Source organism: Corvus cornix, chromosome 2 (genome assembly GCF_000738735.6).
Source record: "Corvus cornix cornix isolate S_Up_H32 chromosome 2, ASM73873v5, whole genome shotgun sequence".
NCBI lineage: Eukaryota > Metazoa > Chordata > Aves > Passeriformes > Corvidae > Corvus > Corvus cornix.
The window spans coordinates 34,824,361-34,851,722 of record NC_046333.1 but is presented as its reverse complement, the minus strand read 5'-3'; the positions used below and the strand labels follow the sequence as shown (position 1 = coordinate 34,851,722).

The 27,362-nt window shown below is 37.7% G+C and overlaps 1 protein-coding gene across 8 annotated transcripts in view; it reads left to right on the top strand.

Moving 5' to 3' along the window:
- Positions 1-27,362, top strand: part of LOC104688987 (myosin VIIA and Rab interacting protein) — a 209,909-nt gene that overhangs the window by 11,249 nt on the left and 171,298 nt on the right. For 7 of the 8 annotated variants that reach the window (XM_039549151.1, XM_039549148.1, XM_039549145.1 and 4 more), the window contains exon 2: positions 3,445-3,594. In XM_039549151.1, the coding sequence (XP_039405085.1) occupies positions 3,485-3,594 (110 nt within the window). In that variant the 5' untranslated portion in view covers positions 3,445-3,484. Of the gene's footprint in view, positions 1-3,444; positions 3,595-27,362 lie in introns of those variants that run through there. The other variant, XM_039549150.1, reaches the window with a different exon arrangement.

The following is a 27,362-nucleotide window of genomic DNA, read 5'->3' as shown; positions in this document are numbered from 1 at the left end:
GTGTTGATGCCCTTGTCCATGTTAAAATTCACAAGCATTGCGTTCAGTTCTTGAAAAGCATTTAATTTGCTTATTTTTGTTTGGGTTTGGTTTTGTTCTTAAGGTTTAATTCAAGAAAGGTTTTCAATGTGGAAGTTTTTAGATTTTAAAATAGACTGTCAGGAGTGCTAAGATTAGAGTATTACTCAAACAATACCCAATCGTTTCTTGTAAGCGTAGGCTTTCCTGTTGCAGTGTTTTAATTTGTTGAGCAAAAGTTTTCTAGGGAATGATACTATTCCTTGTAAAGTCTGTGAGATCACCGATTTTGTATTCAGTTTGAGATTTACCAAAGAATGACTCATGAAGGCAACAATCTGAACAGCCTCATGTAAGTTATTTTAACTGAAGCTGGAAGTTATTTTAGTCTGAGAAGCTATTTTGTTGTCTAGTTGGGGTTTTTTTTAAGTGTAACTTGTTACATTTCCTCTAGAGGATTTGCCATTGTGAATTTCCAAAATGCATAATCTGGATCTACCACAAAAAGGACATTTGAGAATTGTTTATAAATATTTATAAACTGCTGTGATACTCCCAGATCAGAGGTGATTTAGTAATGTGATGAAAAATTATTTCCTGGGAAGAAACACAGAAGTTCCTTAGATGTTAATGTAATATTGGAATGCAGACTGAGAATACTATAGAGAAATAAACCACATGAAAATCAAAAGTTAAAGGTGCTTGTGATTTTAAAGCATATATACTTGAAATTAAGTCTTTGCCAGCCTCAGAAAATCAGAGGTGGTGGGGCTGCCCACTTATTCCCAAATTTAGGGATAAATTTCCCCCTTCTAATACACACTCACAATCAGCAGTGGCAGCTGAATCCAAGGGGTAATTTTCTTTACTGATGGACCAGTTTGCATGTGTGAAAAAAGTTTATTTATTTTTACACCATTTCCAAAAGGATTTTGATGAAGACCTGAAGGGAGAACTTATTATGAAAATGTTAATTACAGTTGTTAACTTGATGCTCGAGATACTAGGAGATCAAAGATGGAATTCCAGTTACCTTCATCATCTTGTGTCCCAGAAGATTGTAGCCCTAGCATGAAGGTGCCTCTACTGGCATCAAGAATTGCTTAAAAAAGTTTTATTTCCTTTTATGTTGTATCCTGTATTTTCCCCTTCAGTGTGTGTGTGTGAAAAAAATTACTTGGACAAGTCCTGCTTACTTCCCCATGGATGTGGCTTTCCTGTAGTTAAGCCCTTCCATGCTTTTAGAAAGTCAGAGGCGCCTTTGCACCCAAGTGCTTTGTGTGGGAAGAGCTGAGCAGATATCCCACAGCTGAGCAGATATCCCAAAGCCTGAAGGGAAGGATGTGTCCCACGGCACTTCATGCTCTGTGTTTGAGCTGCAATGTGAGTGTAACCTCAGCAAGCCCTTCTTTACCTTTTCTTTTGCTTGCCAGTGCTCAGTGAGGTTTTGGTACAAGGACTGTAGGTGAAAGGACAGAGGAAAATCTTAATATTCTGGTGAAAATTTTGAGAAGATTTATGAACCTGTGTGGCATTGAAAAAAAATCTTGCCAGTTGTTCCTCGCTGTGTTCTAGCCAATCTTTAACATATATTCTTAGTCTTGCAAATGTGATTAATGAAGACTACATATAGTCCTTAGTTTCTCTGGCACTTTTCTTGTACACAAATCAGTGTAATTTTTTTTAAAAGTACATTTTTATAGCCATTATTAAATATGCGTTGTTATCTTCCTTGGTAGATTCAGAGTCAAGCCAGAACACTGTGACTTTTTTTTTTTTTTTTTTTTTGCTGTATGGTAAGCATGTGTCTTGTTGGAGGAATCTTGTCATCTTGATTTTGATTTCACCTAAGCTTGTATTACCATCTGCTTGGTTTTGGTGAAATGTTGTTTTCTTGAACAAAGAGTTTTCTAAATTTCATGGATAGCCTAACCAAAACAGAAAAAATAAGCAGGGCCCTCCTTCCGTGTGGGTGTGTTTTTCTTGTTTGAAGAGTGGTAATCAGATGATTGTAGGAAGGTAAATATTGTATTAAAAAAACCCCCAGCAAGCTAACAAAAAACCCAAACAAAACCCAACCAACCACATGCCACATCATTATGTGAGTAGCAAATGAATTGTTATGTTTAGAAAATAAAGCTGATCTTTTTTCTTCCATGCTTCTACTTGCTATAGTACTTGGTGCACTTAACTGTATGCCATAGCAGTGTTCCTTAGAGGTGGTTTTTTTTTGGGCCAGAACCAGCTTAGTTGCTTTACATAGCCTCATTCACTCTCCACTCACCATGGACGAAGAGGCAGTAAGAGTTGCCTCCTCTATATAGTGTAGGAACTATAGCATGTTCATGGTTATATGCATTGCTGGGAGCTCATAGCAGAGGTTCAGAAACTGTCTCATGCTTCTGAAACCATAACACAATGCGGAGATGGACTCCTCATGATTGCCCAAATAATTGCATAAATCAAATGACAAAAGTAAATACTGAGAACTGAATTTACTAGAATTCAATTAAATGAGTAAAAGCCATGAGAAAATAAATTAGAACAAATTTCATTAGTGAAACTTAATGGACCAAGCTCTAGTTCAAACCTTATTGTACATTCAATTCATCCATAATATTAACTACTACTTTTTCTCCTCCAAATATGGGAAATAATGATACAGTGATGATAGTGACATCTAAATCTTTCCAGTCACTCTGGAAAATGCATTTGAAATTAATGCTTTTTTAAATGGTGTTTTAAAATAATTCCTGTTTTCTTGGTTGGCAGTGTAAAATAGTTTTTGAGTGTTACAGCAGAGTATGTTCTCTGTTCATACACAGTCACAGGGACCGCACTGCAAACAGTTTTATAAAATCATGGCATAAAATCTTGAGAAATGTCTAAACCTGATTTGACCCGACTTAGTTTAAACATGTTCGTTTTTGAGAGCAACACTGAGGTCTGTCCTCAACATCTCTTAATATCCCAAAAAATGTATCTTTTCTATTTACATTTAAGTGGGAGGTGATTGCTTTCAGTGCATGGAACCTGAAAAATAATTCTGAAATGAACCCTTTAGGTTGTACCAAGGAAGTTTAGATTGGATTTTATGAGCAATTCCTTCACTGTAAGGGTTGTCAAGCATTGGAACAGGCTGTCTAGGGAAGTGGTTGAGTTGCCATTCCTGGAGGTGTTTAAAAGATGTGCAGGTGTGCCACTTAGGGACATGGTTTAGTGGTGGACTTGGCAGTGCTGGGTAATGGTTGGACTCAATGTAAAAGGTCTTTTTCAGCCCAAAAGAGTAAATTGTTTTCTTTTCTGATGTTTTTGGTATCAACTTTCTTTTTGTTGGGGAGATGTGCTTGTGATCTCAACACACTTGTGAAAAATATGAGTGCTTTCAATTTATTTTTCTATTTTATTTTCTGTTTCTGATTTCAGATATTCCTTATAGTTGTTCATATCCAGGACCCAGTGTATAATGGGGAGAAAACTGGACCTTTCTGGCTTGACTGATGAAGAAGCAGAGCATGTGCTCCAGGTGGTTCAGCGAGATTTCAGCCTTCGTAAGAAAGAAGAAGAAAGGCTGAGGTAAGGATAAAAACAGGATTAAAAATACTGGTCTATTTTGATTGTTACAAACTGGCTTTGGAGGAAACCAGAGAACACAGCTTTTTTGTGGTGTTCTATGCATTAATAATCATTCCTGTCACAGAAGCAAGAAATATTCAAACTCCTTCACATGAATTCAATTATTGAGTAGTAATTAATTTTTGCATTTAGTCTATCCTAGATTATACCACAGCAGTGGTCTCTAAATCACCTGTGTATATATCCTGGGTAGAGGCTAAGTAGTGTTTGATGTAGCAAAATCAAAAGTTTATCGTAAGGGAATTTTTTGCCTGCTGTAGTCAGTTCCTTTTTTTTTTTCACTCAGAAACTTTGTCTGCATGCAAACATCTCAAAGTGGAGAAATTCAACCCATCTCTTTCCCCTGAAACAGTTAAAGGGATATGTTATCCATTGTATTGAGTTAACTTTGCTTTCAGTAGTCTGTGTACAAAATGATCACAAACAGAAATAATCCAGAAGAAAACAGTTGGAACCTGTTGGCAAGGTAGCTGAGGAAATTCGGTGACAAGGGGACTACGGATAGAGACCTGAATTGGTAGATGCAATATTTTTCTTTCTAGTTTCAACAATGTTTCCTTGAATTATTATGCCTGGTTTTTTTATTACCTTCTTTGAACACATCATTATTTTTTATCTAGAATGCTCTCTATCTATGGTTGGCAAATGCACATTCTCTTGCTGTGCTACTCGTATCTCAGGCATCATCTCTTTTGTTTAGTATCAAACTGAAGTCAACAGAGCAGGAAGATGACTGAAATCAACAGAAAACTAGGCATATATACTATGTGCAATTGAAACTGAGAGGAATCCTGTCTCACCTGGAACATTAGGAGCACAAAATGTGTCTTGCAGCATAGGCCTAATTCAATTTTGACATGCTGTGTGAGTTCTTTCTTGGGTTGGGAGTGCAAGCTTGCTGCAGGGAGAAAAACTGGATGAGGATGGCACACAGAGGTTTGTTTGGTTTTCTGACTGTTTGTTGTACCATGAGTTGTTCTGATTACTTTGGTGATTTTTCACAACACAGCCAAGAGATTCTGGAAACACTTTAAGGAGGGGTAGTGCGTGAGCTTTCTCTGTCTTTTTATACTGTGACTGGTTGTATCTTACTGGAGCAAGCATACCGCGGTTAGGAAGTGCTGGGGCTTCTTGCCTGTTCCATGCAATAGATCCATAGTGGCAGGAGGAGGGGGAGGGATGGAAGACAGGCACACGGAAAACTGGCCAGAAAGCCTGGATAGATAAAATTTTTGCTGGCGTTTGTGTTTTGCCATTTTGCTACTGAAGTTTTTCATGAGACTTAATTGAATGATCACAAGTAGAAAGCTGGTGTGAGAAGACAGCTAAAACACTGGAAGGGTAGGAGAAACACATGGATGCAACTCGGCTTGTATGTGAGTATGTATTTCAAGTATTTATGACTTTTTTCTTCTTTCAAAGTTATGCCTTTTGCAAGTATTAAAGTATGTTAAAGTGCTGCAAATAATGAGCTGTACTGACAAAGTAAAAGTTCTGAAATTCAGCTGATATTTAAGATATGAATTTAAGTAGTTTTAATGACACTAAAAATTGCCAGTGAAGTTCAAGGCTTACTTCTAACTTAAAAGCTATGACTTTTTTTTTTTTTTTTTCCCCTTTTTTAAATCAAGCTACTTCGGTTGGTTTTGGTTGCTTGGTTTGCAACACATTTTTTTGTCTTACTATGTGATTGAAAATATATAAGAAAATTATATGATCTTGCTATAGATAGATTTTTCAGCTTGTAAGAAAAGAGATTAGATCTGCTTTGATCTTCTGGGCTCTATTGTGTTTGTGTTTAGAATGTTATCAACTGGCAAAGTTTACAGTATAGTTTCACTTTAGAAGTGAAACCCTGTAAGGCTTTGTAATCTTTTCTAAGATAAAAAACCTGGCACATGTTAGACTTCTAGACTTCTTTTAACAAATTCAAAACCAAGCTATATCTGAAGGTATGGTTTTGTGTTTCTTTTTTTCCTTCCCGTAATTAATTTGAGGTAGTAGCATTAGACTTTAAATGGAACTGTTGAAGCTTTTGCATGTGATACTTTTCTTAAAATAGGATTTCTATATAATTCTTGATATCATAGATAGTTTTATTTTTTGGTGCTTTTCCCCACCAAGATTTAAGTAGCTCTTTCACATATCTCTCTCTGTATTATTCCCATTGACAACAATTTTTTCTAAAGATCAAGAATTACTTAAGGGAATATAGGATCGATTTCCCCTGTATCAGGAAAATAATGAAAGCTAAAAAAACTGTGAGTGGTTGATAACTTCAATTTTCCTTTGCTAGTGGCAGCTGAACAATTAACTAGCAAGAAGTGAAGCTTATCTTTACTTCTAATAAATGTTTTTAAGGTGATAAAGTAAAATGACAACCGTTTTAGAGCTAACAGTCCAATGTTTTTTATAATATTGCTGGTTTTACATGTTAATTTATTTTTCCATATTCTGTAAACAAAATGACATATTGTATGGAGAAACCATACTGATGATCTGCATTTTCTCCTGCAAAGCTGTTTTGAATTTCTCTGCAGTGAGGTTTTTTTTGCAGTGGTTCTCTAATTTAAGTCTTCCTCAGAACTTTTATCTCCTACTGTTATCAGACAGGTTGCTCTTGTACATTTTGTGAAAAAAAAAATTAGTTGGCTACAACCAGTAAGATAACAGTAAGATAAAAATGTGTACACGTTTAGGCAGCAGAGTGGTTGCTTTATTATGCCTTACTGCTTCATATTGGTTTAGCTTCTTATTTTACTAAGGCTTTCAGCCTGATATGAGATTAATAAGATTTGCTGTTCTTTGTCACTTTTTCACCCATTGTCTTTCTATTTTGATTACATGTTCGTTTTGTTCTTTGGCAGTAGTGTTATGTTTTTATTTACTTCAGTGTTAGCATAGTCACCCAGAGCCATTGTGGCTAAAATTATAACAACAACTTGTAAATAGATGGGCTGAGTTTACTGTGAATCGATTGAAGCAGACAAACCAGGCAGATCTGGCATAACTAGGAAGGTGATTGGTTTGAGTTTCTTGGTGTGTGTGCTCAGGACAACCTTGTGTACATCCCTTCTGCCACTGAAGCTCTGCAGGCTGTCTCTGGGCTCCTGGGACACTAAGAAATCATAGGTAGCTTTTTGAGGAAGTTGTCTGGACATGCTGATGATTTGTTTCCTCATGTACAGATTTATTAATCTTGAATTTCAGACTGCATGCAGCTGCAGAATGTCAGCAGTGGGGAAGATAGGGCTGGGTTGAGGGTTAAACAGCTAATATTTTGCTGTGTATAACATCTTTGTCATATGTGCAGTTTGGGAGGGATTGTGTACTCTTTATTAAATTTTTTTTTCCTAAAGAAATGACAGAGGAGAGATAATAAGAGCTTCCAAGGCCAAATGTGTGTTTGTGAGGTAGGCCTTTATACATAAACAGGTGTGTAAAAGTGTTTGCTGTCTTTTATTTGTTGCCTGCTTATTTAGTTCTCAAGACTAAATGTACCACTGTTTATTCTCCTCCACTGTGGGCAAAATCAAGTCCTCCTTTGGCTTTTTTTTTTTTACAATTACTACTGTATTTATAAACATGTGTATCCATTTCTTGTAGGTCAGGAATGCTGAGAAGTCAAGGTGTTTTAAATAAGTGAAATTATAATTTCACAGAAAATAATTGATGGATCATCTTGTTGTGGTGGATGTTCCTGATCTGTTATGTTTTAGCCATGTGGACAGGTTAAAAAAGGGCTGGTCTGATTCTGAATTTAACATTCAGAATGACTGCAAAGGGAGGAAAATTATAAGGGCAGAAGGGTTCAGGCATAGAAAGGGCTCAGTGCTGATCAGCTGCAAGAAGAGCAGATGCTTTGCCTGTCAGCAGCTACTTTACTTTGGAGGCCATGGTTGGGGTGACTTAAGCTGTCCTTCTGTAATCATTGGCTAAGAAAAGTTTCCATCACCATAGTGACTGCTGGATCAGCCATTTGCATGGTGGTATTCTGGTGGTAAACCTTAAAAACTTGCATTGGGCAGGGATGAAAAATGCTTCTTTGCAGGCAATGTGATTCTCTTTTGTTTAAACCACTGCTGTTAATCACCACTGCTGAGAAAATGTATTTACAAAGGAAAACTACTGACCTTCTGGTGCCACATGGATATGTGATCATAACACATTAACAATTAATATACTTATGTGGGGTTTGCTGGAACAGCACAAGGAAAGTATTGAGAATGACTGTTCCTGACAGGAAGAAACATCACATTGTCTTGCTTGGTATTGTGTCTTTCCTAGCTAGGTTGCTGAATATCAGCTTTGCTACCTGTATTCATACAGTCACATTTTCAGGTGTAGTAAAGACAAACGCAGCAATTCATTATCAGTTTTCCAGAAGTGTTTTATTTGCAGAAAAAAATGAGGTGCCTGTGCTCACTGGCAGGCCCTCTCTACTCTGGTTGTTGTAATTACCTTTTTAGCCAAAGAATGGGTAAGGGATTAGACTAGAGCCTTGTGTAGAATATTATGAAAGGGTTTAAATTGCTTTTGCCTACTGTCTTCTTTTTGCTCCTTTTGCAGCATATCCCATTGTAGAATGAGTAGGCCTGTGAAGAGACTTCTGAAGAAACAAATTCTCATACCTGACAAAATTCAGAAACCAGTTTGACAGTTTCTTGTCAGACTACAGTAGATTTCAGTGTTTTTACAGTATGTGTCATGGGTCTTGTAGTGGATAAAATATTGAACTCCTTCCAAAGCTGGCTAATCAAAATATTGTCAGTGTGAGTCATATCAAACTGGCAAAATGCCAGGACAGACATTTGGGTAGCTATCTGTTGATTCTACATATCAGTTCTTGTTTGTCCTTCCTGTGGCAGGCTTGTATCAAATACCTTAAACCAAATAAAAGCCAAGCAAGAAAAACCCCTGTCTTCCTTCTCCTCCTCACCTCCCCACAAAGCCATTTTGTAGCTATTTTCCTAGTCAGGAAGGAACAGGAGATTGGTCTCATTGTGTCAAGCATCAGAGTTCCAGCAGATGAACTTCTGATCAATACCTTATTGCTTGAAGTGATTTCATAAGGTCAGCCTTCCTGCCCTTCACTCTGATGAACAGTGTGGGGGAAGCCCATTACTCTGACCTTTTCTTTTTTTTTTTTGTTTTTGAGCAGGTAGTCACTGTTCTGCTTCCTGTGCCTGCTCATTAACTCCCCAAGGGATCCAGAGAAGGAGGCTGTGAAATACCACTTCATATCCCTGCTTCTGCCCATGAGGCTTGAAAGGAAGGCCACTCTGTGCTGAGGAGAGTGGCTAGCACATCTTTAGGGGCTGTCCTGACAGACATGTTCTCTCCCTGTGATAAAAGGTCTTACAGCAGTTTACTCCTCTGAGAAAGTTGCTCTTTGTGATTCTCGTGTTAACACAGCTGCACACTTCTCCAGTGCAAGGTTCTGCTGAGCTGTCAAGAGTTTAGCACTCATATATCTAAAATTATTTTTGGGTGCAAGGAGTGATTCATCAGAATCATAGCTGCATCTAAATACATTCTTTTACTAGTGCTTTGACTTATAAAACAAGATTAAAACATATGTAGGGGTAGGGCACTACAGCTGTTTCCTGGAAGTAAGGGTTTATTAACAAGATTAAGAGCAAGACATCTTTTTTTTATAGCTTATCACCAATTTTATTACATAAGGTTCCAAGATGCAAACCTGTTTTCTGTCTCACACAGACTGTCAGGATTAAGAGTTGTCAGTAACTGCATGTGTGTACTAGATGACTTACACTGTTACTGTGTAGCCCTCTCTCAACAGCTGTGTTTAATATTTTAACAGATATCCCTTAGTGGTGTTCTCAGGTCAGGATAGGTTGCTTATCAAAAAATGGCTACTTGGATGAATTCTGCATGAAAGTCAGATAGCTGGTGGTTGTTTTTGTTGCAGTCAGTAAGGAGGCACATTAAAATGCATTTAGAAACTGTTACTTGCTTCTAATTTCAGGAAATATTGATCCAAGTGTGCTGCTTGCTATGGAATAATGCTGTGTTTGGGGTCAGACCAGGAAAGAGGTGTCTCAGCAATGATGCAAGGTCTTACCTCATGTGCTGTGCAGCAACATTTTGAGTCCTTTCTGTGGTTTGCCCAAAACTCCCTGCTCTGACACAACAGGGTCCTGGTGCAGAGATGGTGAGTGTGTAGGTTCTGCTGACTCTGACATTGATCCCTGCCTCACCTGTAAGTGGAGAAAGTGATTGCGGCTGACAGGACAGTAGGATCTAGTTCATGCTTTACAAGAGAGAAATCAGGGCACTGGAAAGAATCTGGCCTTTGAAGCAAAGAACTTTCATCTGTTTTAAGTTATAGATTTGGGCCCGGTTTTTATTCTGCCTAATGGAGGAAAAAATGCCAGGGTACTTCCAAAGAGCAACTTACGCTTAGTTGCCTCTAAAACAAGTTCTGCGCATCTTGCTAGTACATGCTTGTGACTATCATGGGAACCCACTATGACTGTTCTTGCCATCTGAATGGCATGAAGATGCTGTAGGAGAAGCACAGATGGAACTTCTCAACAAGTTCTTCCTGCCAAGTATTTGAATATAGGCAATTCCAGATGTGAGTTTTGGCTTTTTCAAGATGTGTTTACGAATGCAGTTACAACTGAGAGGAAATGCTGGTGAACCAAGCATCATCTCTCATGTTTCTTCATGCTTATGAAAAGGTGCAAAAGAAAATGCCTAATTTTACGGGATATTAGAGAAACTTGTTTAGAAAGAAATGTCTCCAGCTCACATTTCTAATATTGGACAGGCCACGGGAGATGTAGCTGAAGTGCATCCCACATTCAGTGTGCCAAGCTTGCATAAACTGTGGGTAAGTCTTTAAAGGAAGCAGCATGATGTTGTGGAGATGTTATAAAACTTATTGCAGGCTTTTTTTGTGTAATTTGGTCTTCATTGTGGGTTATGACTAATCAAATTATTGGCTACAATTTAGCTAAAAGGAATGAGTGTTCCTAGCAATAATGAATAGCTATAACGTAAAATCAATATTTAATCTCCGATGTCTCGTGTATGAAGAGTCTGAGCTGTTAAATGTGACTTGTAGCAGTAATCTTCTCTCACCTAACTGGCCCTGCAGTGTGGGAAAGGGATGTTCTCTTGCATATGAACTCCTGTCTTTACAGTTTAGTCTACCTAAGTGTTGGATTCTCTGTTTGCTGTTATTATAGCAGTGCAATTGGTACTTTCAAGTTATGGCAGAACATATAAATAAACATGAGAAGAATGGCTGCATAATGTCTTTTATTCAGGATTTATTCTTTGTATTAGAGTTTAGAGAACAGGGATACTCCATATAATGTTCACTAACTTGTAAGTAGTGACAAGTGTTACAGTTTTGGAAGAAGTGTTGTATTTAAAATGTGGGTTGATTTTTGGTTTGGAGTTTTTTTATGACAGAAGGGAATGGTTTTGCTGTTAAGTTACTATAGCAACATGCCATCGGCCTGCCCTTTTCTGCACCAATCTGGATGGATCTGACTGAAGCTGCAGGGCTTCCTATCTTCACTATACTCAGCTTTGGTTCTCAAGAAAATAAGAAATACTGCTCATCATTATGAAGTTAGCTCATTATCAATCTGAGCTATGACTTTTCATTTAGATCTAAAATTTGGCTTGTAATCCTTTTTTTCAGAAACATGCATTACCGAAGTGCAAAAGTACACCTTTAAGAAAAACTAATGGCTGTGAAAGGAAAAGACTTCTGCTTTTACCTACAAAGTTGTAATTATTCTTAAGAAGTATTGTAATATTTCAGAGATAGGACATTTAAGGAAATTAGTATTGACTTGAAGTTGGATTTGTTGATGTTTTTATTTCAAGTATTGTTGGTGAATCAAGGGATAGTCTTTGCTTTGCTTGCGTCAAGCATTTCCATGCTCTGTGTTCTCCATAGACAATGAAATTTATCTGGTCATTTTTTGTGGCCAGTTTCTGTGCCCCCAACTGGGAGTAAAACCAAGAACAGCTGTAAGAAACAGCACAGGAAGGTGACAGAGTGAAAATTGGCTGCTGTGAAGTTGAGTTGCCCTTGCAACTGAGCAGCTGACTATGGAGCTGTATCCCACTGTCCATGCTTTTGATTATAAAAAGGTGCATTTTGAATACTTCCTAATACTTCCTTTCTAAAGCATATGAACAACCGAAAGCATCTTGGAGTCTGCATGACAAATAAATATTCTGTGTGTGGAAGGAGCACTTTGGGGAGGTAAGGCTGCTGTATTAGAGCAACTTGAGTGTTTTATTCACTATGCCAAAGCTTAGGGAGTATGTCACGAGATCTGCCTCAGCCTATTGAATCAGCAGAGGTGAATGTTAATAAATGGCTTTGGTGGGTTTGTGTTCACGTAACACCTCATCCTTCAGGTTCTCTAGCACTCTTGTCTTGTGCAGCTTCCTACTTACAGATGTGCCAGAGGAATAAGCTACTAAATGGGATATGGTTCTTAGAAATCTGTCCTGAGTCCAGGAACCTGTGTCTTGAGAGGTTCATGGAAAGACAGCTGCTTTATAAATTACTTGTGCCAGGTTCTTCACTGTTATACCTCACTCCAAAGTGAGTTGTTGCAAAACAAGTTGTAGCTTAAGGGGAGGTCAATTTTTAGTGTTTATGAGTATTTATACTTTATAAGTACTTATGTGATTATGGCAAGTTCCAAGGACTACCAGTCAACTTCTGTGAGGAATGGAGCTGACTGGTTTGAGGTGTGTGTTAGAGATGGCTGATCTCTGTTTCAAAAATGCCAAAATTTTCAGCATGAAGTTTTCTAAATGAAATTGGTGAACATTTTCAGCTAAGGGAAAGAGGGATATGCATGTGTGGGAGAATACCACAGATGTCAAAACACTTCGTCAACACTTCCAAAGTGTAGCTTCAGAAATATCTTTGGAGGTACTTTTTAACTGTAACATATTCTGCCACTTGTTGGTTCATATTTGAAATAAAATGGATTTGCTTTTGTTACTTCTGTGAAAATAATAAAAAAAAAGGGTAGTAGTAGTAGAAATTAATATGTCAAGTTTTGCATTTATAATATTTAGATATACAAAAATAGTCAGCTGTATCTCCGCTGAGGGTATTATGCAAGTTAATATACCTCAAAGTTTTGCTGCAATGGGTGTTGCCTAACCCTTGCCTAACCCTATGATAAATGCAAGATAATTATAATTTACCCTTGAGGGGTACAGTAAGGAGCTTCATGTTTGCCTAAGGGGGAAGGAGCTAACATATGGGCAGTTACTGCAGTCATACTTTTTACTGTAATTTAACTTGGGGTAAATTGTTAATCTACTGTTGTCTTTATTTACAGTTGGTATGTATTTGGCTCTGTGCCTGAGGCGAGAGCAAGTCTTTGAACTGCACACTAGAGTTGTTTTTGATAGGAATGAATTATAACTGCGCTATGTATTTGCTTATGCCTCTTTTCCTTTATTGCTGTAATATTTGATTCTCCTTCTAGTTATGACTTTAAGTTCTCCTGAAAGCAATTGAATTCAAATATACTTTTTTAAGCTGTTTCCTCTATGGTACTTACTTTACCCATTCTGCTATCCTAACTAAATAAAGGAAAATAATAAAATGTCTTTATAAAGCTGGTTTACAACAGAATTAGTATCTTAGAACATCCTAGCAAGTCTTCATTAATGCAGTTCTTCAGTGCATTAGGAAGGTGCAAACCTAATGCTAGTTTATGGCAAATTATGTGTGGTTCTTGGTACTGTTTGGATACAATTTGGCTAGTAGATATTGGAAGATATAGACTGCAAATGATGTGGTGTTTCTGCAGCACTTTCAGCTTGAAAGGATAGTCTAAATTTATCTTTGTTTTGTGAAGCGCATTGGAAATGGAATGAAGCACAGAAGTCAGTGTTTGCATCTCAATCAAAAGAAGCCTAAATCAGGAAGCAATTAAATGCCTGATGGAGGTGGCAGGGATTTAATAATTTTTTTTTTCTGCTGTACAGAAACGCTTTGATTGAGATTTAACAAAAGAATCTCTAATGTCTCTCTGGGCTACTGTGTGGCATTTGTCAGTGAGGGTGGTTGGTTATGTGCTGGTGGCATCTCTCTCCCTTATCCCCCTTCAGTTTTCATCAGTGCATGATGGACTTGAAGGTTTTTCTCAGAGCGTAGCACTAGGAGAGAGGGGACCATTGTATTGTGATAGAAGATCTGTCATTAAAGGGAGGCAGCTCATTAGTGTTGCCACTGTGGTCCTATGCTTTATGGTTCTTGAACCTGAAGGAGGTGATGAGTTATTTGCTTCTGTTTTGATTTTGTGGGGTTTTTTTTCTCCTTTACTTTCCCATTTAAGAAAATAAAAATAAACTCACGTTCTTCTAGTAGGAATGTACGATGAATTTTAAAGGCTTTTTTGTAACTGCATGTAGGCTGTCAGTTATCCTGGAGATAATCCTGTGGTAATTCTTCCATTACTTTGGTCACACAAAAGAGCGAACCTGTCTTTTCAATTGATGTTCCTTCAGCTGATAGCAAGATGTCACCTGTGACTCTGTCTTTTGAAAACTTGATTTTATTGGATTGTGGACTAATATGAAGATAGTCACACACTTGTATGGCGGGTATGGAATAGCTCTTGTTAGATAGAGGACTGTAGTCTAAATAATGTCACTAATAAAGAAATCTGCTCCATGCCATAAAATATTTGAAGTTTCTATATGCCTCATAAATATTGCCTGTTGTTTTTTCATGGTTATATTATTACAAGTAGCCGAATTCAGTGCATAAAAGTGGAATGTGAATTTGTGTTTCATGTATAGCTAATTGATTATCTCGATAAAGAAAAAAGTAATTTTATAGTAAATTAATTAAAATTACTGTGAATTTGCATTTATTTTATTTTCATATTTTACGCACCTTGGTTCTTGGGAACAATTCTTCAGTGCTAACATGAAACCTAGTTATCTAGTCTGAGCTGTGAACTGACAAATTTGTTCTATGGTAAGTGGTCAATGTGTAAAACTGAGTTTCTTTAAGTTCAAAAAAGGAGCTCTTAAACAGTTTATATATCAGTCCAGACTTGTGAATTTTCTGTGTCTCAGCAGGCAAAATATACCGTAGCCTGAGCATTGTTTTCCCTCTGCCACCTGGACTTTTTATTTTTTTTCCTCGTAAGTTTTAATGTTCTATTATTATTATACAATACTAATAATATTTAATATCTACTAGTTTTCTACTAGTATAGCATATAATAGAATACTAATCAGTACAACCATGCTAGCAAAGTGTGCTTTCAGATTGCTAGAGCAGGTGATAAATTAGAGGAAGACAGCCTCTGAAATAAGATCTTTATAACAAGTCAAACATGTATCTTCATGTTTGCCATTAACACAGGCTAGACTTGAAGTTTTCCAAAGATGCAAACTTGAGATTAGAAAACTAGCTTAGAACTTGGAAAGTAGCCCAGTTTCAGAAAGGCTGGACACTGAGATTGAATTAACATTCATGTGTTTGGAGTATTGTTCAGCACAGATTCTTTTGGATGACACTTCTGTCAGCAAGCTGTAAACGAGGGTTTTCCTGGCTTAGATTACATCAGCTTTCTCTGAGTACCTGCTTGAAGGTGTTTTTAGTGTTTTATAGTGAGTCTGAGGAGGAATAGCCTTTAAATTCTTTACATTTGCCAAATTTTAGTTTAGTTCCAGGCTGGTATTTTTATCCTTTTGTAATCTGAATGAAAATGAGGACAGAACACAAGTATTAGTAACACAAGAGGGAATAATCTTTCTTTCTAATCAAACAAAATATAATTCTAGGCCTTAGTAGAGTCTATGATCACCAAAAAGTGTTCTTGTGGCTGACAGTTCTCTCAAACTTCATTTGTCTTTAATCAATCGAGGAAGCAGTTCCAGGCACTCTAATGCAAATCATTTCTGCCCTCGGGTAATGTAAAAAGATGCAGCATTCCATTAATCAACTTAGGACTCAGTTTCATAGAAGGAAGGACAGCAACTCCACCATCATAGAAATTTACTTTGTGGACTTTTCGGGAGTACTGTGCTTTGACCTACATTTCTCTGGCTAAGCTGATAGCATTGGCATTTTTATGATAATATACACTGTTTTTCAAAATTCCCCTCGGTCTCATGTTTACAATAGCTGAGTTAAACAAGGTAGGTTTCAGATGCATATCAGTAATGACTCCTGCTAGGAATGGCAAGTAGGACTGCTGAGATTCAGCAGTTAAGTGGTCTTGTAGACTATTGAGCAGGAAATTCCTGACAACAGGACTCTACATTAAAATGTTCTTTTAAGCAAACAGGCCATACAACATCTACTTTGAATGAATTAGAGCAGAGGATAATGTTGCAAGAGGAGAATGTGATGTCATCACTTTGAGCAGAAATTATGGTCTTAAATATATATATTATCTTGGTATGGCAAGCATTGCTGCTTTAGCATCAATTATTGACATTAGCATTAATTACAATTAATGTGATGAGCAAATCAGCAGTACATAATTGTAGTGTATATGAACAGGTAGGAATTTTTAAAACTGCTCTGATGCTTTTTTCTCAGTGGAAAATCCCTTAATACTGATGTTTTTTGCAGAATAATAATTTCAGAAACTTGCAGAGCATTTCAGTCATGTATTCAATGTCTCCGCATTTAACTTGCTTAGCATGGTGGCATTTTCCTTTGATTAGTTTGCTTCAGCATTTTACACTTTGTAATGGTGATTTGAGTTCTCCAAGACAAGGGAGATTAGGAAAGAGATGAAGAAGGAATATCATGGAAGTCACTGTTATCTGGTGAAATCTGATGTCCCCTTTATCTGCTTATGTTCTCTTGATTTTGCTGCCTCTATTGTGGTTTATGAGTTTAGCTCAGTTGGCTTTGCATGGATAAAACTCCTCTTCAGTACTATGGATTTCTTCACTCAAACAAATACTTCAGTTTTAGATAACAGCAATTAGCATGGAGGATGTAAAGTCAAGATTTAGCCTTTTTCTTTCTGAATAATAAAAACCAAACGGTGAGGCACTACAACTCCAAGATACATATATATTTAAGTCTTTGCATTTTGTAGCTGCCTAATGTAGCAAAACTTGAGACCAAAACAACTTACTGTAGAGATGCTTATGGATATTGGGTTTCATGAAGCAGACAGAAATTGGGTGACAGAAATAACAAACACTGTATCTTTTTATATGCTGCACATCTTGAAAAAACAAACATTTTCCATAGCTGTCTGTGATGAGAAAAAGTCATGATGTGTGTTGGTGCTGATTAGATCTACCTATTGATACATATGGTACATGTTATATGGGTCTTCTCTCTTTTTAACTCTTGTTTCCAAGTATTCTGCTGCTTTGCAAAGCTTTAAATTGTGCTGTGTGCTCATTTTCCTACATGGCTTGTGAGCTACTATTTACTACCTCATGTTGATCACGCATGATGTGCTTCCTAGAAAAACATTTAGGTTTGCTTTAATGGATAAGCAAATGTTGAGAAGATTGCACATGTTGTCATAGTTTCAGAGTTTGAGAAAGTAAATGCATTTCTATGGCCATAATAAACCACACTGTGGTATTTGTTGCAGAACCTTTGAGTTATATAATTGCTCTCTCTGTCATCAATGTTAGAAAAGGCAACAAAATACTGTATTTAAACCAAGCTCATGCATAGTCCTGATGATGGGTTGTTTAAAAGTGGATGTTGTTTCCTGGAAGGAATAATTTGACAGGGTGTCCACTTTCCCTCCACATAGTGTGAAATCTGGTGAAATTACCCAGGAAAGTGACTGGAAGGGGACCCTTTCACAGAAGGAAGTTGTGCAATGAGCAGCTGCCATTAAAAGCAAAAAAGCCCAGTGTTTCCTGTGTACCAGAAGCCAGATGCCATTGGCATTGCAGTGATCCAGGCTGTTGGTTTAAGGCAGTGAGCGGGTAGGAACTTTCTTCTGGCACTAGGATTTTGTCATGCTATCCTTAGTATCCTGCCTCTTCCTTGGCTCGTGAAACGTGGTAGGGGAAATAAATTGCACTCATCTGACTGAAGTGAGTGTCTGTGTGTGTGTACAGAGGATCTGGGATGTGGTCTGGAAGCTCTTCTGTGTGATGCCAGAATGGACTCACAAATCTGTCCTACCTTGGGGAAGAGAGGAAGGCTTCACAGTTTGGCTGACTGTTATTTAGCAAGGTACAGCAAGGTGTGATGGTGTTTGACTTAATGAAACCCTTTAATGTACACCTGGTACAAAAAACTTGAATGTAAAAATTCTTATTTGAAGTTCCATATTCACTGTTTCTTGGTATTTTTTGATCAAATGCATTCAATATCCCCTTGATACTAACTGCAAACTTTGACCACTGCTGCAAAAGTTGAGCTGAGTTCTTTCAATTCGATTCATTGCTGTCCTTTAAAATCCCTGAAGCACTGGTGAGATGGAAGTATTGCTTGTGCAGCCTTTTCATCACCAGTAGGGTTGCATGACTGTGAGAAATTAGATTTTTTTGTAAAATACTGCACAAGAAGTAATAAAGCCATCTGTGTTTTCAATTTAGCAATGTTATGTCTTCAGGGCTTCTGAGGAATAAGAAGTTATATACTGATTTTCATCAAACAAGTATGAATACTCACTGGGAGAGAGTCTGTAGCTTAAAAAAACTGGAGAGTTGTGTTTCAACTCAAGTTAATATTTCTGGAACCATCATCTCACAAATCCACCCCTGCGATAGTAAGAGTTCAAGAGTTAAAATTTTAGACGTATTGAGCCGTTTAAGACCTGTTATTTACAGTTGTTCTAATGTTTTTAATTTCCATGGGTTAGATACAAATCAAGTACCATTTCTGTGTCTGTTAGCTAAAATGAACCTATCACATAAAAGGCTTTAGCTTTCATTACAGACCTAAATCTTCAATAGTTAGTGAACTGTGATTGTGTCTTTCGTCCGTCCATTTACAATTGTCACTTCAGTGTTAATTATGAAGAACTAAATTGTCACGTGAAAGGCAGTTTTAGTTGATTGAAAACACCCATATTGTGGACAATATTCATATTTACCCTACTTCAGCTGGTTTCCACTAGCATTGGCAGATAATCTGTCATTAAGTTTTGTACCTAGAAGTGAATTTGTTATTAAAATGGTTAACAGTGAAGTAGGCTTTTAAGGTCTTTGCCTGCTAATATTTGTCTTATGCAAGAAACAAACAAAAAAGACAAAATCCATATGACATATGATTGTACTATAAATACTTTGAAATTTTTTTTTTTTTTTATATTTCTGGACTCATCACAAGGATTTTGTATGCGAATATGTAAAATTTAAATTCTTTTTTCTGAACACTGAATTATACTATTGATTGCTATTATACTATTTATTTCTATTACTTCCAGTCCATACTGAAATATTTGTCTATACATCATGCAGCAAATTGCTGTAGAAAAAGTTGAAAGTACCGACTAACAGTTGAAAGTCTCAGAATTTATATCTTGTGGCAATTTCTCATTTGATCATATAATAAATTTCTACTATTTGATTAAATTTAGGCTATAAGAATTAATTTTCCTATACTTAAAATTGTGAAAGACGTTAATCTTACTGTTAGCTGCAGGTGGAGTTAGTGCCATTTTTTCCCCTCTTCTTCCTAATTTCATAGACCAAAGGAGAATATGCTCATCCTTCCTTTTTCTCCTCCCTGTTTCCAGATGCATTCTCTGGTTCATGCTTTGGGCAAATGCAGAGTTTGTACCTCCAGTCTACTGTACCTTTTTGCTGATGAATTTGATTACAGATTTGTTTGTTATTTAGTTACTGAACACAGCAGTGCAGTGTAGGCATTGTATTGATATCGGGCACTGAGGAAGGTTTTCAGCATTCGGTGTGGCTGTTGTTGCTGTTAGGTGTATCTGTAGGAGTAGTTACCTATATAGGGGATAATACTGTAAAAACTTTATTGCCCATCTGAAGAGAATTTTAGATGGCTGAAGTCTATATCCTCACCAGCAAATGACTGTTGGAAGAAGTTTATCTACTTATATAAGAGAAACAGTTCCAAACTCAGTAGACAGTAGCTAAAACACCCTCACTGCTTTGAAATGGGACAGGCATTCACTTAAATGTTCTTGAAGCCTTGCCATGGGCCAGTTTTCCATCTTGACAGAAAGAGGAGAGGGACTAATCTTCTGAGTCAAGACACTCTAACTTCTTTCCAGCTGGTCTGGTATCGTTTCATTAACTCTGAAATGAAGAGAATGGAAGATCGTAGATGATTTAGGTCAATGCTTCCCAATAACGAAGAGATGGGAGAGCCTGCTTGTCTCTCACTTGTCCCTCCTTACTGGTAGGAGGTTGAGAACACTTGTAGAAGAGGGGCCTTTCTTGCATTGACTGCCATATTCTCTGCTTTTCCTTTTCCCTACAGATCAATGCATCCCCCTACATCCCCTTCGTGTCATTGCATTGAATGGTCTCAGGGCTGAAAGGAGCATATTCCCTGATAAGTCCCTGCAGGGCTTATTAGCTCCCAGGCAGTATAGGCAAGACTAAATTGTTCCTGGAGTCAAACAGATTTGTTGTGTGTCTTACTGTGCTCCAGCATAGATGGAGTCCTAGGAAAAAAAAAAAAGTGCAAAGTGTGTACATGGAAGAGCCTTGCAACAGAGAATTGACTGCTTTTGTGTAAATGGTGTTTCACTGTAACTGTGTATAAGGGAGAAGATAAATCACCTCAGTATTGTCAACCCAGATACTAAAAATACAACGCATCCTCCAGTAAATAAGTTTCTTTAAAACCTCTGGGTTAAAAAAGGCAGAGTTATTAATTTTCCTTTCTACGTCCAAAGGATAGCATTTCCTACTCTGTGTAGAAAAACAAAACCTAAAACATTTTCTGTTCCTAGGCAAATAGAACTTTACTTTTTAGGAGTTTTGCTGTCATCTTTCAGAAACACTTGGGGAAAGTAAAAAAAATACAGTGTTGGTTTCTCATTTGTATGAGCCTCATCTTATTCAACAAGAACTTGAAATGTGTTGCAGTGTTAAATAATCTATTCCTGACCTAAGAAAAGCAAACTTGTCTCTTCTGAATGTAAACATTAAAACATGGCTATGTTTTTAAAAATGTCTCTTATTGTAAGCAGTATATGCGGATTTATATTGCTTGCTTTTATATAATTAGCTTGATGACAGCTATAAGTTGCTCATTCAGTTGGAAGAGCAGACCTTTACAGTGTATCAGAAATGTCTTTCAGTTTGGTGAACTCACCAGAACTGAAGTTGTGCAGTGATAATTGGTTCCAATATATTTAGCTGCCAAGTGTGTTAGAGTGGCCTTTTTTTGAAATGTGAGTCATGCATCCCTGGCAGAGATAAATGCAGGATCTTTGAGGGTTATTTAAGTTCTATAAAATCCCCTGTAATCAATTTGATAGTATTTGAGGGACCATAGATGACAGAGGCATGGGTCAGATGGAGTTCAGAAAGGTTTCTTTATTTTGGGGAAATAAGCTTAATCTGAGTTGAGTGTGCTCTTTGTTTTCTCCTCATTCCCTGCAACTGATTTTTAAACCAGACTTCTGATAGAGCATTTCATAGTAAAGGTATTCTGGGAGAGTTTTGTAGTTAGTGGAATGAAATATTTCACAGGACAAATGCAACCTTCACACTTCTGGCATGTTAGTGCAATCGCTCTTATCTCCATGAAACGTTTCTGATTGCTGTTGCAGCAGCACTGCTTTGACCTCATCTCTCTCTGCTGATCTCACTGCAAAGTTCTTCTATAAAAATGTCACATTCGTGCTGTATGTCTAATTCTTACCTGTTTCTGATAAACCTGTGTGTACTGCCAGCCTCTTTCCCTTGCAGGCTTGCTCCTTTTCTTTCCTGAACATTTGGGCATGGGTCAAGAAACAGAAGAGGGTTGAACCTGTCCAAGGAGCGAGGAGTACTTATCTCACTGTAGCTGAAGGGCAGCTCTAGTACAGTGTAAATAGTGTAGCATTTCATCTGAAATTAACTCTGCTATTAGCTGCTATGTTTATTACACCAATTCAGAATTGGTCTCAACTTTGCTCTGCCTCAGGGGAATGTGGGACAAAGGAACTCGTTTGCATTTGTGGTCCTGCTCTGAAACTGGCAGCCCTGTGTCGTTCTGAACTGTGCTGCTTCTCAGAGGTCTCCAGTCTGGCTACTGACCCTTCATACAGGAATTTGAAACCGGACAGGATTGATGTAGGTAGAGGAGAAGCTGGTAGCCAGTTTAAGCACCCTGGGAAATAAACCTGATCCTCATCTAGTAGACTTACAAGCTTAGTTGAGCACATACTCGACCTGAGGAAACCAGCAGTGTTCTGTGGGTACAAAGACTAGCTGGGCAGAGACCTTAGCAAGGGATTAGCTGGGTTCAATGACCTGGGCTCCAGCCTCAGCCATCCTGGGAGTGTATTGGGGTTTTCTTTGTCTTCTTGAATTTGAGTTAGGACTTTGGCCTTTCTTGAAATAAACTTGTGTATCTGATTTAACAAGGTTTTGTTCTTGCTCTTTGTAGTATTAACAAAAACCAAAGGTTTAATCTTGAAGACACAAGCTCTATGGAACCATGCACCCATGGAGATTTGTCAGCTTTAATCCTCTGTGACCTTCTCAGTAGAGCATAAGAGGACTATTGTTGCTGTTTTGGCTTGTACTCTTTACACGTTGTAGCAATGGGCCCAGTGATTTAAACTTGAGGTTTTTTCCTTTGTTTATTAAGGAATTCTGTCAATAAGTGATCAACTCGGTTTTTATTTTAATGAAGTAATATATAAATAAGTATTTTCTGTTTGCCTCACTACCCTCCAAATTGAGGATATTCAGTTATGAATGAAGAAATGTTGGAACGGGAGATACTGGCAGAAAGAGAGAGTTTGTCAAGCCAGAACAGTTTATTTGAGGGAATGGGCAAAGGAGGACAAATAATTTCGCCTGTGTCAGGCTACAGTAGAGGAAGCAAAACAAGTCAGATTAGAGTGGCATGCAGATTTATCCTTGTGTATGAACTTTGACACATTAATCAGTGCTAACAGCTGGAAGAGTTGGGACAAAAAAGTTTGGGTAATAATCATATAAAGGCGTGATGATTTTTCTGTGGGGTTTTGATGGAGAGTGGGGAAGTTGTAAGACCAGCTTTGACCTGAATATCATTTTATGATGTCTTTTTTGCTAAACTTTAGTTTCATTCTATTTTGCTATCGTGATGACTTCTTACTCATTTCATTCAAGAATTTGTGTATTTAATACTCCCTTTTTCACTTTTAGCCTTTCCTTCATCCACATACTGTCTTGTTTTCTAACTGTTAGAAAAGCTAAAATTTGCCAGTCTTAGAATCATGTCCTTCACACTGTTACAAATAAGTCTAAAATTCTAAGAGGCTATATCTTTTGGGGAACATTTTGTGCATTGATATTTCTGATGTGAGTGAGACTTTTATCAGACTTTTCACAGGTGGAGTTGGTCATTGCATTGAACCTGTCCTTTGTTATCTATTAATTGAGGTTAATTTCAAAAATTAAGTGGTATGTGCCTGTAAAGAAAATATATTCAAACTTCACGTTATTTGTGCTTCTGTTTAATATGTTGTTATTACGTTTTTTCATCATGTTACTAAGAATTTAGGTTAGTTGCTGGCACATACTGACAGTTTCATTCCCGACTGGTTTTCAGCATTGTTTGCTCCAAAGTATTGATAAAATATTAACATTTTCAGAGGTGCCTTACCTTCTATGCTTGACAACCTCCACCCTCAGCTAATAGCATTGAAGTGCAGTGTTCTCTGGGCCGGACATGTCGTGCTTAACTAATGCCTGTGAACCTCAAGCATCCAGATCCTGCTTTCAGAAAAGATATATTCCAAGTGACAGGTTGTCTATAAGTGTATATGTTGTTCCTTTAAAGTCTGTTTGGGACAGTTTCTCTGCAAAGCTGCTGACCTTGGCATGAATACAGCTATAAAACATAATTTTAGAATACAGTGTTGGAATAGCAGCTGTTGTTGAAAAATAGATGGAGGACTTGAGGTTTTGATTTTCTTCATAGTCTTCCACTAAATTTCAAACCTTTAATTTTTAATGTTTGTGAAACACTTTAAAGTGTGGCAAAAAATGTCAAAATAATTTGTTAACTTTCTAGTGAGTTGAAGAGTGTGCTGCTGTAATTCACAGCGGGCACAGTTGCAGCAGTTGATTTAACTTTCTACACATCCAGTAGAACTATTACCTGACCCTTCTTTTAAATTTCAGCTTCATTACATGAAGGCCACAGGAATAATGAATGTTTTTTGTCTGTGTTTCCTCAACAATTTGTTGTCAGCTTGTGAAGCCCCTTACGAAGATGCAACAGCAGCCCAATTCGTGGTATTTTCCCAGTGCAGCTGCTTTGGGTGAAGCTGCCATCCACCTCTGCACTGAGTGGTCTTTATTTCCTATTGTTTGTCTCAAATTACAGCATCTCTTGTGGTGGTGGTAGGAATTTTCCCAGGTGAAGGTCATTTGAGTACAGCATCCTGCAGAATCCCTCTTCCCTTGTGTGCTGGACTAACGCACAATAATGGCTGCACTACTCCCAGCACATGAAGAGTGCCTTTGGCAGCAGAAGCACACCTTGGTGGCTGGTGCTCCTTCTCAGCAAGGGTGGCTGAAGAAGTAGGTTATCTTTTTTTGACCTTTTTTTAATACATGGCACTTAATGGCTATCTTTCTGACTGAAAGTATCAGGAAGCAGATCAGTCGAGTAAAAATGTGTGGGGTTTTTTCCCTCGTAGAGGTAATTTTGTAGTGAGCAGCTGTTCTTTGGTCTGTTTGAAGCTGATGTGTATTATTCATAAAGGCTAGATTTGTTTTAATAAAGATAATTCTCTTCAGATAACATAGGAAAAAATATTCGGTTTTATTTGGTTCTGGTTCTTTGTGATCCTGGGGCACTGGTCATAAACAATAGCTCTGATATTGTAGGTTTTTTCTTTGTGTTAAATTAAATGGTCTGGATTTCTTTTTAATTTTATGTTTTTAACTAGACCCCTTCCATAATTAAAAATGTCATTTGTCCTTCCTCCTTCTGTATGTTGGAGGACATCCAGAAAGTTAAATGCAGGCAGCATGAAGTAGCTAGAGAGCTTGAGAGGTCCAAGTTTCTTTTTCAGCTCCTTTTGGGACACATTTAGTTCAGGCTCAAACTACCTTTTCAAACTAATGAGTGTTGGGAACACTTCTCTTGTAAGCAAAGCTGATATATTGGTGATTGTGTGTGTATATATATATATATATATATATAGCTCTGCTCTAGAATAGAGTTTTATCAGCCTTCTGATACTGGTGGCTTCTGACTACAGCATGTGAAATAAGGGGAGCTTCATACTGGAAGTACAAAGACTCTTATTGAAAAGTCAAAAATACCCTGAAGGTCATCAAGACTCTGTTGGTGGGAGATTTCAGGAGTATCTTGAAGCTCTAGCATGAAATAGTGAGATTAAAGACTGACTCCTAATGTATGATTAGTTTGTGACATATTCTGTGTGAATCCATGTATTTCCTGACACTTGTTTAACCGTGCAAGCGTGACATCCTGTGGTGCTACTTTTTTCAGTAGAGTTCTCATTTGTTTTTAATTGGGAGTAAAAATAAATTTCATTGTCTGGGAGAATTTTCTCATCATTGTTTTTTCCATGCATTAGGCTCAGTAAATGAAGTCAGGAGTGCTTCCTAGTCCTGTCTCATTAAGAGACTGTTTCAGAGAAGTATGAAGTGTCCCCAGCTCTGATTCTCTCACTGAGAGCTGAAAGCACACAGTCCCTGCACAGCAGGTGAGGTGTATGACCCCACCTCAGTGAGAGGGTGGATCCTGTAATGTTATCTTGTTCAGGAAGGGTGCAAAATTATAAGAGTTGCATCTAGTCTGTGGTTTCAGAAATATTTTGGGATTTTTTTTCCCCTCAAAATCTTGGGCATTGTAATCAGAGGGCACTTGTAGAATAGTGTATCCTCTACTTAGAGTTGGATAATAGAGCTGATGAGTTTGAGCCTAAGCAAGATGTTTTGGGTAGTCAAACCAAATTAATGATTCATTTCATGTGAGGCCTAGAACTGCTGTGGGGCTGTTCCAAAAGTTTTGACTGAATGCCTTGGGGCATCAGGGAACATGTTTTCATATATTTGCTTCCAGATTTTTATTCCATCAGTGGTTAATAATTGATGACTTTAAATTTGCAATGGGGAAAATCCAGTGGTATTTAAACTGGTGTACTGTAGATGGATAGTTCCGTTCAGATGCACTTTAACATGAAAATTGATGGATTAGAGTTACTGTATTAGGTGATGCATTAGAGTACTGTATGAAAGCTTTGTCTTTGTACTGTGCTTGTCCAGCTCGGGGTCTCATTTTGGAAGCAATGTGGTCTTTGCCTGGCCTTTAATCTTTGATGGATCTTTCTTCTTGTCCTCTATTTCTGCCATGGGTAGCATTTTTCCTGTGAGAATTTCATACTTGATTGATATTGCCTTATTAATTAACCTTGTCAGAGGCTTATTCAACACTGTGAATTATATTTGATATCAAAGCATAGTAAGAAAGTAGAAATTTTTTGCCTTATTACTTCTAAAAATAATTGTCAAACATAATTTCATCCATTTGAATTAAAGTATTGATCCAATAATAATACTTACCCATAATATTGCCTATCTATGCATATTGTGCCATCTTCTAAAGAGTGCTTCGTTGATGAGAACTACAGCTCAGCATTTAATAAGATTGCTGAGGTTTGAACAGCATATGAAATTTAGAGCGCAGATTATTCTGAAAATGGTAAATTGCAATGCTTCTTACTTTCTTAGATGTTCACAAAATCATAGCATTGCTGGAAGGGACCTCTGGAGGTCATCTTGTCCAACACCCCTGCTGAAGCAGGACCTCCTAGAGCCAGTTTCCCAGGGCCATGTTAAGGTGACATTTAAATTCTTCAAGAAAAACTCTGCAACTTCCCTGGACAACCTGTGCCAGTGCTCTCTTTATCATGGAGGTGACTGCTGTTTCCTGATGTTCAGGGGTAACTTCCTGTGTTTCAGTTTGTACCCATCACCTTTGATCTTGTCCCTGGGAACCACGGAAAAAAGCCTGGCTCTGTCTTCTGTGTGCCCTCCTTTCAAGTATTTTTGAGGAACCGATGAGATGCCCCACTGAGCTTTCTCTTCTCTAGGCTGAACAGTCCCAGCTCTCCTCACAGGAGAGGTACCATAGCCCCCAAGTCTTAGTGGGCCTGTGCTGTACTCCTCAGTATATCCATCTCTCACTTGTACTGGAAGCCCGGAACTGTCGCTTTCTTATGGATATTGTGAACGCCCCATTTGTTTCAAAGTTTGATGTCAACATTTTTTAAATGGTCATCAATAGGTGATGTGATTAACCTATAGCAAGGACTCAGTCTCCTGTAGGACTTTTTTTTTTCCATCAAGAGAGGGGAATGAGCCAGTCCCATTGGCTGTCAGAGGGAGGTCTCATATTTTGCATCTCTGGAAAGCCAGTCCCACTGAAAAGATGCAGCTCTTGTATGGGTCTGCAGGCTGACTGACTTTTCAGGAGCCATGGTATTGGGAGGTGGTCCTTGAGGAATGATGCTACTTGGTTATCACATTCTGTGCGAAAATGGCTGAGGAAGAAGGCGAGCTAC